The sequence below is a fragment of the Bubalus kerabau genome, chromosome 16, assembly GCF_029407905.1.
Source record: "Bubalus kerabau isolate K-KA32 ecotype Philippines breed swamp buffalo chromosome 16, PCC_UOA_SB_1v2, whole genome shotgun sequence".
NCBI lineage: Eukaryota > Metazoa > Chordata > Mammalia > Artiodactyla > Bovidae > Bubalus > Bubalus kerabau.
This window is the reverse complement of record NC_073639.1, coordinates 57503992-57519321: the sequence shown is the minus strand read 5'-3', so window position 1 is coordinate 57519321 and position 15330 is coordinate 57503992. Positions and strand designations below refer to the sequence as shown.

Here is a 15330-nt window from a genome sequence, read left to right as displayed (position 1 = left end):
CATCCAAGCTGCCAAATGGCCCCCAGTGCTTTGAGAGTATTTTGAAGTAGGGGAATTTTATGCCTATGGAAAAAGTGCCACCAGAAAGATCCATTTTAATCTAATCATAGACTTGGGTCTTTTTAAAGTTCAGTTCAGAGCTCTGGCTGGACGTGTGTGACAGAATGCGCTGCATCTGGGTTCAATAGCGGTGCTGTTCTGCAGGCAAAGAAATTCCGCAAGCGGTTTGTCTGTTGCGTAGGGTGTTATTTTCTTTCTTTCTTTTTTTTTTTTTTGGCCGCACCTCGAGGCATGTGGGGAGTTCCTCGACCAGGGATGGAACCCATGCCCTCTGCAGTGGAAGCACGCAGTCTTAACCACTGGACTGCCAGGGAAGCCCAGGGTGTCGTTTTCTTGCGGGAGACTCAAAATCTCTCTCTCCCCTCTCCCCTCTCTCTGTTTCTCTCCCTTCCCACTCTCTCTCTTTGATATCTAGTACTTCTCATCCAGCCACCAATTCTTCTCTTTCTCCTCCTCTCCTCACCTCTTCTCCTCTAACTGGCTTGATCCTTTTAGCAGCTCCCCAAACCGTGACAGTTTCCTAAAAACTAGCCACCCCAAGATGGATCAATAAGCGAAAGGTCTGGAAGAAGTGAAAGCCACCAGGAAAAGCACCAGTCGATCCAATGGAGTCTGCCTTTGCTGCCACTGACAGCATTGCAGGGAGGCGCCATCTGCGAGGAATAAAAATATTATCATTTGCCAAGAGAAGGAAAAGGAGGTTTCTTTTCCCCCTTCTTCCTCCATCTGCTACTTTCTGAAAATTGTTTCCTGGGATTCATCCTCCCCCCGCCTCTCCACTGTAGATCCGTGCCTTTGGAAGATTCGTAAGTGATGGAGTGTGTATACTTAATGCAGTTCCTAACACAGAGTGAGCACTTGACAAGTGTTAACAACCAGATGATGAATGGGTGGTGGTGGTGGTGGTAATGGAAGGATGCCGAGGGGAAGTGCGGAGAAACTGACAGCCTCCTTTCTGTAGATGTGGCTGGCTTTGAGCAGTGGAGTTAAAGCTTCAAGCTTGCAGTTGCTTGGTCTGAAAGAAAGAATAACTTTGAGTTTTTTAGAGCCCATGAGGACATTGGTCTTACTTAGCCGACTAACCAGAAATCAGGTGATATCACTGATGAGAGCAAGCGATCTTTGTGCCAGGGCCCCCGCTCCCTGGACTTGACAAAAGCTACCACGCAGGTCTGGGCCCCTGTTAGCCTTGGGCTTGCTGTGGAACCAGACTTGCAGAGGCTGTCCCCCTTTGCAAGTTTGCTTAGCTCTCTGAGGGCGCTTTCTTTTTCCTTTCCTTTTGCCTTTATTGTTTCTTCTTTTTGTTAAAATGAATAAGTGCTCTTTATTAAAATATATATGTATATATAAATATATATATATAAATACACACACACAGAGGTTCAGTGGCTAAGACTTTGTGCTCCTAATTCAAGGGGTCTGTGTTCGATCCCTGGTCAGGGAACTAGATCCCACATGCTGCAACTGAAGATCCTAAGCTCAAAGATCTTGTGTGCCATAACTAAGACCTGGTGCAGCCAAATAAATAAATAAATGGTCTGTATTTATCTTTCTTAAAAAAAAAATTCACCCTTTATTTCTTTTTTCTTTAAAAAAAAAGGTGAAGATTCCTATTCTTTAACACACTCTCACCCAAAACCATTTTCCTGAGATGATTACTGTTGCAGTTTGGTATAACCATGTATCTTTCCAGACTTTTTCTGGTACATATACAAATATGTATCTATACACACAGAAACGCATGCGCACGCATGTACACACACACACACACACACACACACACACGTTTGTGTTTCAGTTTTTGTTTTTACCAGTGAGATATTCTGCATCTCTGTAAAATGTTTTTGCACTTAATATCTCTTAGAGGATTTTTTTTGTATCAGTGCATGTGCATCCACTTCCTCATTTTAAATTCAGCTATTTCCCTATTGATGGCCATTTATGCTGTTTCTAATTTCTTGCTCTCACCAAAGGTGCTTCTGTTGCAGGAAGGGGGACCTCCTCCAGGGCTCAAAAGCGGGCTCTTGTCTAACACTCGGAAATGAATTGTCCGAGGAGATGCACGTGCTGACAAAGCAAGAGACTTTATTGGGAAGGGGTGCCCAGGTGGAGAGCAGGAGGGTAAGAGAACCCAGGACAACTGCTGTGCCACATGGGTCGCAGTCTCAGGTTTTGTGGTGATGGGATTAGTGTCCAGGTTGTCTCTGGCCAATCAGGGTCCTTCCCGATGGCGCAGGCATTGCTCAGCCAAGATGAATGCCAGCAAGGAGGGTCGTGTTCCTTATTGGGACCTCCTGTTGTGAAATAATTCATGCAGCGGTTGCGTATGCTGCCTGGCCAGGGTGGGTGGCTTCAGTCAGTGCATCTCCCCTAACTCTTCAGTGCGTATACTTCTCCATCTATGTGCCGCAGCACCCTCCTTTTCCTTTGGGGTCCCCTGCCTTATCCCAGACGCCTGTCATAAGTTGAAGTGCTCATTGGTAAATAGGCATAACCGTGGATACCATCTCCACCCAAAAAACAAAGTATCATGAGTTTATGAGAAGGAATCATATGACTATCGAATATAGTGAAATCTGGCTTTGACAATCAAGTTTTGTTTTCCAGATCACCACGTTTTAGAAGAAGATTAATATGAGAGGTGACTGTCCCCATGATCATCTATCATAAACATCAGAACTAGTGCAAAATGCAATGAGTATGAGTCCTGTGTGATTTTGGTTAATGGTAAGGCTGCTCAAGGAAGTTCTGTGACTACTGAGTGAGGTCCATCTAGTTTTGATCTTGGAAGAGTTGTTTTACCTGGAGGCAGGAGTCTAGTTAAGAATGTGTTCTTTTTATAACTAATTTGTTAAATTGGAACATAAATTTCCAGGATGACTATAAGGCCTTTTAGACTTACTAGGTTTCCAAACGAACCCTCTCACATGAAGAAATTGGCTTTTAAGAAGTAGCTAGGGGGGACTTCCCTGATGGTCCAGTGGTTAAGATTCCACACTCCCAATGCAGGGGTCGCTGGTTTAATCCCTGGTCAGGGAACTAGACCCCACAGGCTACAGTGAAGATCCTGTGTGCTGCAACTAAGACCCAGCACAGCCAAATAAATTAATTTTAAAAAAGATCCAGCTAGATATGGAATATTTCCATTCCTAGAAGGTGCAGCTTGAGACAATTATGATTCCATAATTCTACCACTCACGCCCACGCAATAAAAGATCTAAATATAAATATAAGTTACAGCAAATGAGCAGATGGAATGAGGAGACAATGGAGAATGAAGTGTGAGGAGAGAAATCGGCCACGTTGCCCACTCTGTCTGTCTTGGGAGAAATATATGGTCCATCATTTAACCTTAAGTATCATTCAAATATCAGAAAGGAAATACACCAGATTTCATCTCTGTGCTCCAATATAATTCACTGATTTTTGGTAGCTAATTACATAGCCATTATTTTAAACACTCTACCACATCAGCCTTGGTTAATTTTTAAAATAGACTTTATGGGCGGGGGGTGGCAGTTTTAGGTTATAGAAAAATGGAGTGAAAAAAAGAGCATCCCCATGTAGTCCCTTGTGCCTTCTCCCCATCCTGGTCTCCTCTGTTATTCTTGCATTCGTGCGGTACATCTGTCACAGTGGATGAGCCAATAGGGAAGCGTAAGTATTGCCTGAAGTCCATAGTGTACCTTTGGGTTCACTGTGTGCTGTGTAGTCTCTGGGCTTTGACAAATACAAATGGCATATATCTACCACTGCTGTTTCATGCAGAGTAGTCTCACTGCCCTAAAAATCTCCTGTGCCCCACCTGTTCATCTCCCCCTCTCCCCTAGCACCCCAGCCACTGGCAGCCATTAATTTCTTCAAATTGTCTCCATAGTTTTGCCTTTTCCAGAATGTCGTGTAGTTGGACTCATACACCATATAGCCTTTTCAGATTGGCTTCTTTCACTTAGTTAGCATGCCTTTAAGTTTCCTCTGTGTCTTTTCTGGCTTATTAGCCAATTTCTTTTTAATTTTTAAAATTTTAATTTTACTTAATTTTTTAACCATGTCTTGTGGCTTGTGGGATCCTCGTTCCCTGACCAAGGATCAAACCTGGGCCCTTGGCAGCGAGAGTGGGAAGTCCTAACCATTGGACTGCCAGAGAATTCCTTCATTGCTTTCTTTCTTTTTTTTTTTTTTTTTTGATGTGAACCATTTTTAAAGTCTTTACTGAGTTTGTTACAGTATTGTTTCTGTTTTGCGTTTTGGTTTTTTGGCCACGAGGGACCAGGAATCAAACCCACGCCCACTGCATTGGAAGGTGAAGTCTTAACCACTGGACCACCAGGGAAATCCCCCTTCATTTATTTTTTATCACTGAATGATACTCCATTGTATGCATGTACCACAGTTTATCTGTAATTTTTGTAAGAGACATTGAAAACAAAAATATGCATAAACAAACTGCTATTGAATTGAAAGCAATAGTCAGATTTATAGTACCTGTTATTTTTCATTTCAGGAAATTTTAACTTTATTTTACTTGTTACTAGAAACATGGGGTTTTTAATCCTCCTAAGGGAATTTCATCTCTTTATATTGAATACTTTGTCCTTCCAGGGAGAATCGTGAATAAGGAACAAATACTCAGGCTAAATAATTGCCTTTCTTAAGAAGTTACTTAGTGACTTTATTACAACTTATCCATTCTACATACTCTCATTCAGTAAATTGAATTTCACAACAGTCAGTGCTCACTGTATGGCTGACTACTGAACTGGGTTCTAGGTTCTGGGGAGTAGGTAAATAGGAAGTTGTTTCTAATTACTGTTGAAGGCTTTCCTTTATTTTTAAAGGAAACATTTTTTATTGAAATATACAAAGAGAAAGTGCACACGCAAGTGTCGAACTCACTGAATTCTTACACAGTAAACATACCTGTGTAAGCACCTTGCATCTTTGCTTTTCTTTCTAAATGGAGTTATTATCAATCACATGCCATAAAATCCACCCTCTTAACTGTTTCTTAAAAGATTATGGTGAGGGACTTCCCTGGCGGGCCAGTGGCTAAGACTCCCAATGCAGGGGGCCCAAGTTCTATTCCTAGTTGGGGAGCTAGTTCCCACATGTCACAACTGAGTTCTCATGCCGCAACTAAAGATACCACGTGCTGCAGCTAAGACCTGGTGCAGCCAAATAAATAAATACGTAGTTTTAATCAGATTGTGTTAAAAGGTACATAATATAAAACTTATCATCATAACCATTTTTACATGTAAAATGATTTTGTGAGGTTGGCCAAAAAGTTTGTTCTAGTTTTTCTGTAAGGAAAAACCATGTTAGGTGGCGGTGGTTTAGTTGCTGTCGTGTCTGACTCTTTGTGACCCCATGGACTGTAGCCCACAGGTTCTTCTGTCCATGGGGTTTTCCAGGCTAGAATACTGCAGTGGGTTGCCATTTCCTCCTCCAGGGGATCTTCCTGACCCAGGGATCGAACGTGGGTCTCCTGCATTGCAGGTGAATTGTTTACCAACTGAGCCACCAGGGAAAACCCCATAAGCTGTTATGGAAAAACCCAACCGAACTTTTTGGCCAACCCAGTAAATACATTCATAGAGTTGTGGAACTGTCATGATCGCCATCCCCATAACTCTCTTCATCTTGTGAAACACACGCTGTACCTACAGCTGCCAACTCCCCACCCCCCACCCAGTTCCTGCCAACACCCTTCTACTTTCTGTCTCTAAGAATTTGACTCTTCTCGGTACCTCAGACAAGTGGAACCGTTCAGTTCATATTTGTCTTTCTGTGACTGGCATATTTTACTTACATTATGTCCTGAAGGCTCATCCACGTTGGAGCATGTGTCAGAATCTCTGTCCCTTTGGAAGCTGAGTAATATTCACACATTGTTTATCCATTCATATGTCCATGGACCCTGGGGTTGCCTCTGCCTTTTGACTATTGCAAAACGTGCCGCTCTGAACATGGGTGTACACGTATCTTTTTGAGACTCTGATTGATGTTCTTTTGGGAATCTACCCAGAAGTGTAATGGCTGGATCACATGGGGATTGTATTTTCAGTTTTTTTGTGGAATCTCCACACTGTTTTCCACAACAGCTTCACCGTTTCACACTCCCACCCATGATGCATAAAGGTCGCAGTTTCTTCGCATCCCTGTAAAGTGTACCCTTTAAGTTTTTTTAATTTTTAAAGTTGTTTTTGTTGAAATGCCGTTGATTTGCAATGTTAGTTTCAGGTGTACAGCAAAGTGATTCAGTTATATATAATATATATTTGTATGTATATATATGTGTGTGTGTGTATCTTTTTCAGATTCTTTTCCCTTATAGATTATTATAAGATATTGAGTATAGTTCCCTGTGCTATACAGTAGGTCCTTGTTAGTTATCTGTTTTATATATAGTAGTGTGTATATTTTAATCTCAAATTCCTAGTTTATCCCTCCTTCCCAACCCACTTTCCCCTCATGTAACCATAAGTTTGTTTTCTATGTCTATGAAAATTTACCCTTTTAAAATGTACAATTGGGTCTTCCCTGGTGATCCGGTAGTTAAGAATCCACCTGCCAATGCAGGGGTCACGGGTTTTAATCCCTAGTTGGGGAACTAGGATCCCACATGCCTCAGAGCAGCTAGGTCCTCATTGCTACAACTAGAGAGTTTGTGTGCTGCAATGAATGATCCTTCATGACCCAACGAAGATCCCTGCATGCCACAACTTAGAACTGACGCAGCCAAAAAAAAAAAAAAAAGAAAGTACAATTGTTTGGTTTCTTAGCCCATTCACAAGGTTATGCAACGTTTGCCACTAATTTCAGAACATTTCTGTCACCCCAAAAGGAACCCATACACAGTAAGCAGTCACTCCCCACTTCCTCCCCCAGCCCCTGGAAACCATTGACCTACTTTCCATCTCTATGGATTTGCCTATTCTGGACATTTCCATATAGATGGGGTCATACACTATGTGGTCCTTCGCATCTGACTGCTTTCACTTAGCATCACATTCTTAGGGGTCATCCACGTAGTAGCATGTTCTTGACTTCTCAAGGTGATGTTTCTCTCTTTAAAAAAATTGTTATTTGATGGCAGTTTTATATTTTTGGCAGTTTTGGATCTGAGTTGCAGCCTGAGGGCTTAGTTGCCCCGCGCACACGGGATCTTAGTTCTTCGACCAGGGATAGAACCCACATAGCCTGTATTGAAAGGTGTATTCTTAGCCACTGAACCCCCAGCAAAGTCCCAAGGTGGTGTCTCTTTATTGGCTGATGATGTTGTTGCAGGAAGGGGAACCCTTTCCAGGGCCCGAAACTGGGCTCTTGTCTAACACTTGGAAATGAATTGTCCAAGGAGACACATGTGCTGACAAAGCAAGAGATTTTATTGGGAAAGGGCACCCGGGTGGAGAGCAGTAGGGTAAGGGAACCCAGGAGAACTACTCTGCAGTCTCAGGTTTTATGGTGATGGAATTAGTTTCCAGGTGGTCTTTGGCCAATCACTCTAATTCAGAGTCTTTCCTGGTGGTGCACGCATCGCTCAGCCAAGATGGATGCTAGTGAGAGGGGTTCTGGGAAGAGGACGGACACGTGATGTCTCCTTTAGACCTTTCCTGAACTCTTCCGGTTGGTGGTGGCTTATTAGTTCTGTATTCCTTATCGGGATCGCCTGTCGTAAAACAACTCATGCAGATGGTTACTATGGTGCCTGGCCAGGGTGGGCGGTTTCAATCAGTGTGCTTCCCCTAACAATGTGAACCCTTTTCCTCCAGGACTCGTGCTAGGATCGCCCCGCAGCCCAGCTCTGGGCTCACACACCATAGTGTCCTGCTGGTTTACCTTTGTCTTACAGACCATGACCTGGTCATTCGGGTGGAACAGTTCCCTTCCCGTTTACTACATTCGAGAAAACGAGAGAGTCCTTCTCTACGCCAGTGGTCACACTGGGGTCATCTACAACGTCCTCAAGAACAACCAGTACCATCTTCAGGTTTGGAGGCCCCTCTTCTGGTGAAAGAGGTTGTCGTTAACTTGAATGCAGCACTTTGTTTTTTATTTCCAGGACCAACTTCATTCTATCTCAGTCACGTGTTTCTTCCTCCCTTCTGACCAGAGCGAATTCTGTTTGCAAACAACTTTTGCTGTTTGTTGTCTTTCTAATTCTAATCAGAATCAATTTACAAATAGCAGTTGACTAATTTTATAGTAACTAGAGTCTAAAGCATCTGTATTTTTTTACATTTCTGTAAAAATGGGGTCAGGAGAGACCATGTTGTCTCCACGGGACAATGATGAACGCAAAGGGAAGCTCTTCAGCGGGGATTCAGACCTCGGTTAACCCTTAGCCTCCTTTCCAGGGCTCTCAGGGCTTTGATCCTCCTACTCATGCTGAAAAGTGGGTGTTAATATCCCCATTCCACAGGAGAGGAAACTGAGGCTCAGGTCAATTTAGCTGACTGGCCCAAGACTGCTCTAGCAGGTGGTGAAGCCGGGTCTTAGGCTCAGGTCTCCTAACTTGAAAGTATTAAGTAGGTCAGTTGTCCTCCTCCCTCTCCTCCCTCCAGCATCTGTTTTTATTTACACCCCCAAGTGCTTCCTTAAATGCCCCACACACCTTCCGTCCCCACACTGCTCTGCTTCCTCTGTTCCGGATGGTTTTTTTTGACCCCTTTCATTTTCATTTACCTGTCCAAATGTTTTTCCAGTGTCTGAATTTCTACTAGTTAACCTGGTAAACAGTTCCACTTCACCCCTTTCAGTTGACCTATATTTTAATAAGGACCTTCCTCAGTCAAAGCCTAGATCAGAAGCTTCACCAGGTGTTTTTCCAAGTGGTCAGCCAGTACTCAGCATCCTGCTAGGGATCCAAGACACGTGGGTGTAACTTCAGGAATTTGCTTCCTAGAAGTCCTGAAATATACACAGTCAGCACGCCCTTCTTGGTGCTTAGTTGAATGTGCAGCGCCTAACGCAGCAGGGGGAAAAGGGACAGTGTGATGGTAGGGATGTGGAGGAGGGGTAGATGGGCTGAAAAGCAGGGAGCAGCCAGGCAGGCATCCAGCCTCCCCAGAGGGGATGGCTGGGCGGGGCCTTGGCCATTCATTCATTTCCATATGTATTTGTCATAACCACTACGTTTCAGATGAGGTCATGAACAAAACAGACCTAGTTCCCCCCACCATGGAGAGGCAGACATTAACCAAGTGAACACATAAATATATAACTAAAGATTAGGGACTTCCCCTGGTGGTCTGGTGGCTAAGACTCTGTGCTCCCAAAGCAGGGGGCCTGGGTTCAATCCCTGGTCAGGGAATTAGTTCCCGCGTGCCACAACTGGAGATCCTGTGTGCTGCAACTAAGAGTTCCCACGCCACAACTAAAAGGTCCAGCATGCCGCCCTGAAGACCGAGGGTCCCACAAGCGGCAACTAGAGACTTGGCACAGGCAAAGAAATACATAAAAAATAAAATTGCATAAAAATAAAGATTATAATAATCGCTGGAATGGGTATGTGAAATTGCTCTAAAAGAGAAAAATCAAGGTCTGAGAAGACTTCCTCTGAACTGGTAGGCAGGGAATGGAAAAGTGCTATTTTTGCTGAGACCCGAAGGCTGAGCATGAGCCAACCAGGGGCAGTTTTGCGGGGAAGAGCATCCCTGACAGAAAGCTCCAGATTTTCAGGCCTTTTGTGTGGGGCCCAGAGAAGAGGCCAGAGTGAGCGAGGGGGTGACATGGAAAGAGGGCAGTAGGGGTTGTTTCCTGGCTGCCATCTCTCGTTTGTGTTTCCAGAAGATTCCTTTTTGTGTGGGGAGGATTGTAGGAGGATACAAGTGAAAGCAGAGGCCAGCAAGGAGGCTTTGGCTCCAGAGCTGCTCAGGGACCCGAGTGAGCAGTTTTAAGGGAGATGAGGCCAGCAGGGGGGTCCAAGGAGGTGGGACCTGGGAGGACCCAGACATTTATTCTCAACCAGGGTTCAGAGTCAGGTACATGCCTCGACCCCTAGGAAGCCACTGTTCTTGTGGGGCGTGTAGCTTGTCCTGTGAGTGTTTTGTTTTTTTTTTAATACTTTTTTTTACTTTTAATGTGGGCCATTTTTAAAGTCTTTGTTGAATTTTTTGCAATATTGCTTCTGTTTTATGTTTTGGTTTCTTGGCCCTGAGGCATGTAGGATCTTAGCTCCTTGACCAGGGATGGAACCCACATCCCCTGAATTAGAAGGTGAAGTGTTAACCCCTGGACCATCAGGGAAGTCCCTCCCACAAGCATTTCAAGGGAAAGTTTGAAAACCTCTGGCTGTAGAGTAACACCGGGAAAGTGGGCAGGAGTCGGATGTTCAGAGGTGGAGACTGGACAGGGAGCTCACGTCTCTCTCTGGGGTCCCGCCTTTCCTGCTGGCGCCAGGGCTGGGCCGCACCCTCCATGTCTCAGAGCATCTTCTCTCCATGTCCGCAGGGCCACCCCAACGTCATTTCCTGCCTCTGCATCAGCGAAGACAGGCGCTGGGTCGCCACGGCCGACAAAGGGCCCGACTGCCTGATCATCATATGGGACTCTTTCACAGGGTAGGCATGCCAGAGCCACCTCCTCCTCGTTTATGTACAGTATCGGGCCACTGTAACCCACAAAAAATGAGGCATGCTGGTCTGGGGATACAGAAGCTGGTGCTGGGATGCAGGACAAGGTGCAAGGGTCCCAGGAGAGCTTGTCTTCCTGCCTCAAGGCCCATGGGAGTGACATGACTTTGGTGAATTTCCCATGGACAATTCTTGGCTCTTTAACCCAGAAACCCTGTTGCTCAGATGGTAAAGAATCTGCATGCAATGCAGGAGACCTGGGTCCGATCCCTTGGTTGGAAAGATCCTCTGGAGAAGGAAATGGCTATCCACTCCAGTATTCTTGCCTGGAGAATTCCATGGATAAGCTGGCGGGCTACAGTCTATGGGGTCGCAAAGAGTTGGACACGACTGAGCAACTGATGCTACCAGGCATACTGGCCTGAGGGGAGGCCAACTCACACTCACCCAGCTGGGGGGCCCAGAGAAGTTGTGTGACTTTCACCATCTGCAAAAAAAAAAAAAAAATGCTAATCATACCGTCTTTATTTCCCTGGGATGCTGTAAGAAATTACCTCCAGGGACTTTCCTGGTGATCCAGTGGCTAAGACTCTGTGCTCCCAATGCAGGGGGCCTGGGATTTGATTCCTGGTCAGGGAACTAGATCCCACATGCTGCAGCTAAAAGGTTCGGCACAGTAAAATAAATAAATATATATACAAAAAAATTACCCCCCAACTAGGTGGCGTAAATTACAGAAATTTATTCTCTCATTATTCGCAAGGCCAGACATCTGAAGTCAGGGTGTCTGCAGGGAGCTCCTCGGGGCCCTGAGAGAGAATCTGTCCCATGCTCCCCTCCTGACTTCAAGTAGTCGCTGGCATCCTTGGTGGCCCTTGACCTGTAGACATGTCCCTCCAGCCTCTGCTTCACGTGGTGTTTTCCCCTCCGTATCTCTCTGTAAGGTCTTTTCTCCTCTAAAGCCACCAGTCGTTGGGTTTAGGGTCCTCCCTAAGCCAGTATGACCTCATCTTAACTAATTAGACCTGCAGAGACTCTGATTCCATGTAAGGCCACATTCTGAGCTTCTGGGTGGAGTGAATTTTGAGGGGCGCACCATCTGACCTACGCTACTCACCTTACAGGATTGTTATGAAGATCCAGAGCACAGTCCCTGGCCCAGGGCAGATGCTCACAGATGTGTGTCCTTTCGAAATTCCTGGTCCTAGAGACAGAGAGCAGTGTCAGTTTCATTGACAAGATTGTAAGGGCTTGATTGGGTGTTGGGGGTTGGGTGGGGAGAGGTGAGGTGGGTTAGACGAGTCCAGGTGGAGAGGAAGGTTAGGAAGAAGTTATGTTGAATTTCTGGACACAGGAACTTCCCTCCTCCGGGTGGCCCGTGGCATCCATAGGGCTGTGTTAACCTATCCACAGTCCTTACCTCGCTTGGCCGCTCAGTGGCTTCCAACACCCTTCACTCCCCTTGTCTCCTCTGACACCATGTGCCCCTGGTTCTCCGCCCAGTGCTGTTTTTTCCCTCTCAGCCTTATCCTCCTCTGGCCGTTCCTTAGCTGCGGCATGAGGGGATGCGGGTGCTGTTGGTGATGTTCTCCAGCCGGGCAGGAGCACACCCAGGGCTTGAAGCCAGACCATCTTACTCTCAGTGTATCCTGTGTTTGCTGAGGGGGTACTGTGGGAGGGGGTTCCACCTGCCGGTCCCTTGGGCCTCCCCTGCCAAACTGTCCAAAAGTCCTGTGCCTTTGCCCCCAAATAACCTCTGCCTCCGCCCATCCTCTCCTGCTTGAGCCACTGCAAAAGCCTCCTGTTGGATCTCTCCTGCCCCCTCTGCAGTTTCGCTCTTCAACCCACCCTTCATGGCACCAAACTACTTTTTCTTTTAGTTATTTATTTTTGGCTACACTGCGGGGCATGTGGAACTTCTCCAACCACGAATCAAACCCTCGCCCCCTGCAGTGGAAGCATGGAATCTTAACCACTGGACCACCAGAGAAGCTCCTGAACTACTTTTACACATACAATTTCCTGGCATTAATTACATTCACAATGTTAAGCAATCATCACCACCATTTGCAGAACACTTGCATCGCCCAACCAGAAAACCTGAAGGAATGAACTGCTCACTCTCCCGCCCCTCAGCCTCTGGTAGCCTCTTATCTACTTTCTATCTCTGTAGATTTGCCTGTTCTGGACATCTCATGTCAATACAGTCATACAATATGTGGCTTTTGTGTCTGGCTTCTTTCACTTAGCATAATATTTTCCAAATTCTTCCATGTTGTAGCATGAATCAGTATTCCATTCCTTTTTATATCCATTTAAGATTCCATTGCATGAATATACATTCTGTTTATCCATTCATCTGTTGATTTTTTTAAATTATTTTAATACATTTTAATTGGGAGCTAGTCTCCTTTGGCCACCATCTCCAATCCTAGTCCTCTAGTCAATTTGGAACATTTTGTTCCAGAATATTAGCTGTTGTATTAAATACACATGTGTGGCCAACAGCATCGTATGGTTTTCCTCCACAACTTTTTTTTTTTAAGATCTTATTTAATTTATTTTTTTGGCCATGTGACATGTGGGATCTTAGTTGCCTGACTAGGGATCCAACCCACAGGCCCTGCTGTGGAAGTGCAGAGTCTTAACCACTGTATCCAAGGCAGTTCCTCTCCACAGCATTTTGAGCTTGATCTTTGAGCCAAATGCAAAATCCAATCGTGTTGCTCCCCTACTGAGAACCCTCCAGGGACTGCTCATTGCCAGTTCAGCCCCTGTTGCAGGGGATTCGCACCTCAAACACTAGCCACGCAAACACTTCTGCCACAATCCCCGTCTGTGTGCCTAGCGGTCATCTGTAGCAATGACATGCTTCTCAGCTGAGAGTCATGACACAGCCTCCTGAGGCAGGACGGGCGGGGCTCTCTCTTGTGTCTCTTCTCTCGACCCTTTGCCGACAGCTCTCCTGGCCCAGGCAGAGCGGGCCTCCTTTCAAACTGTGTTTGTCCTTTGCTTTTTATTTGTTTATAGAACTGTCTCCCCCATTAGACTGGGGGTGACTCTGCAGTAATTTTTTTTCTTTACTCTAAAGTAAAGTGTGTCTCTGGTTAACAATGCAAATGATTCATCGATAATGAGTTTTATGATATTGCAAATGATGACTTGGGGAACCCAGAAAGGATATTTGGTGTTAAAATTAATATTCATTTATTAAAGTGATAAACCATACTTCTTCTTTTGAGATATTAGTTCACCTGAATCCTAACTCTGCAAATCTAGCATGTTTTTGCAATTTCCTATAAGGGGGGCTCTGATTAGTGTTTGGTCTCACAAATTTTGTTATTATGTCCTTTTAAGCATTGTAAACTGCATTTAGAAATAGAATATATTCATTTTCATCTTTAAGTTCTTTAGTAGTCTGATTAACAAATAAATCCTTCATCAGTACTTAAGTAATTCTCATAAATCTAATAAACTAGACATAAATGTGGCAAGTCTTAAGTTCTCTTAAGTGTTCTAATATTGTTTATAAACCTAATACAATTTGAATTTGAAATCACAAGTCTAAATCAACTACAGACTGTAAATTAGAATCACAAATTAATCTGTTAACATATCAGAGACTCTGATATGTTAAATTCTCTTAAACATGACTCAGTCCTTTAAAAAAAAATCTTTTATCACAAACGTTAACAGCACAGGTCCAGCTGACTTCATCTTCTCTACATTTAATTCTATCTCCAGAGATGAGAGACATTTCCCCACAAAGGACATTCCTAACAACTTTAGAACTCCCTTCTCAAGGGAATTTTGGGGGCTGCTTCTCAGTGGCATAAAATTTCTCAAGTGACAGAGAACCAGACAGGCCCTCAGCCAGCGTGTGGACTTGGTTCCAGCCAATTGGTACACCAGTGTGACATACTGAGGCCTGTTTACATTAAGGTCTCCATTATGAAAAACCAACTGCGGGAACTTCTCCGGTGTCCAGTGGCTAAGACTCCCAAAGCCGGGGGCCTGAGTTCAGTTCCTGGTCAGAAAACTATATCTAGCATGCTGAGATTTAAGAATTCATGTGCTGTAACTAAAGATCCCGCATGCCACAACGAATATCAAAGATCCCACGTGCTGCAGATAAGACCTGGTGCAGCCAAATAAGTAAGTAATAAAAAAGAAAAACCATGGATCCACACAGCCCATGTATCTGGATTAAGTCTTCCTACCACCCACTCTTCCAGTGGAGGTCAGGGCCTCCCCCACATCACAACTCACTTCCATCATTTCTTCAACTGTTTCTTTTGTTACTTTGACTCTCTCAGATATTCATATATTGTCTAATTAAATTCTGCATGTGTTAAGGCTTTGTCTGCTTCATACAGTTCTAAAGTGTTGTCAGTGACATAATACAAACATGTAGAAATTAAAAAAAAAATGAAAGTCCCCCTTCACCCAAGCCTATATCTGGAGTCACCATGTGGTTTGCAGTTCATTCCTCCAGATTTTTTTTTACTTATAAACACACACACACATACACTCACTCACACACACACACACACTCAGGATGATGCTACGTATACCGCTTTGCAATTTGCTTTTTCCACAAAATTTTAGTCATTTTCTCAAATCTACCTCATTCTTTTTGAAGGTGACATTTTTTTCTTTATATGGTTTTACCATGCTATTTGTTAAATAAACC

General features: G+C 44.5%; 1 protein-coding gene across 1 annotated transcript in view; it reads left to right on the top strand.

Annotated features, from left to right (window-relative positions):
• CFAP251 (cilia and flagella associated protein 251) overlaps nt 1-15330 on the top strand; it is a 74225-nt gene that overhangs the window by 3902 nt on the left and 54993 nt on the right. Inside the window, exons 6-7 of the mRNA XM_055549953.1 lie at nt 7916-8053; nt 10516-10625. Of these exons, the coding sequence (XP_055405928.1) occupies nt 7916-8053; nt 10516-10625 (248 nt within the window). The remainder of the gene's footprint in view (nt 1-7915; nt 8054-10515; nt 10626-15330) is intronic.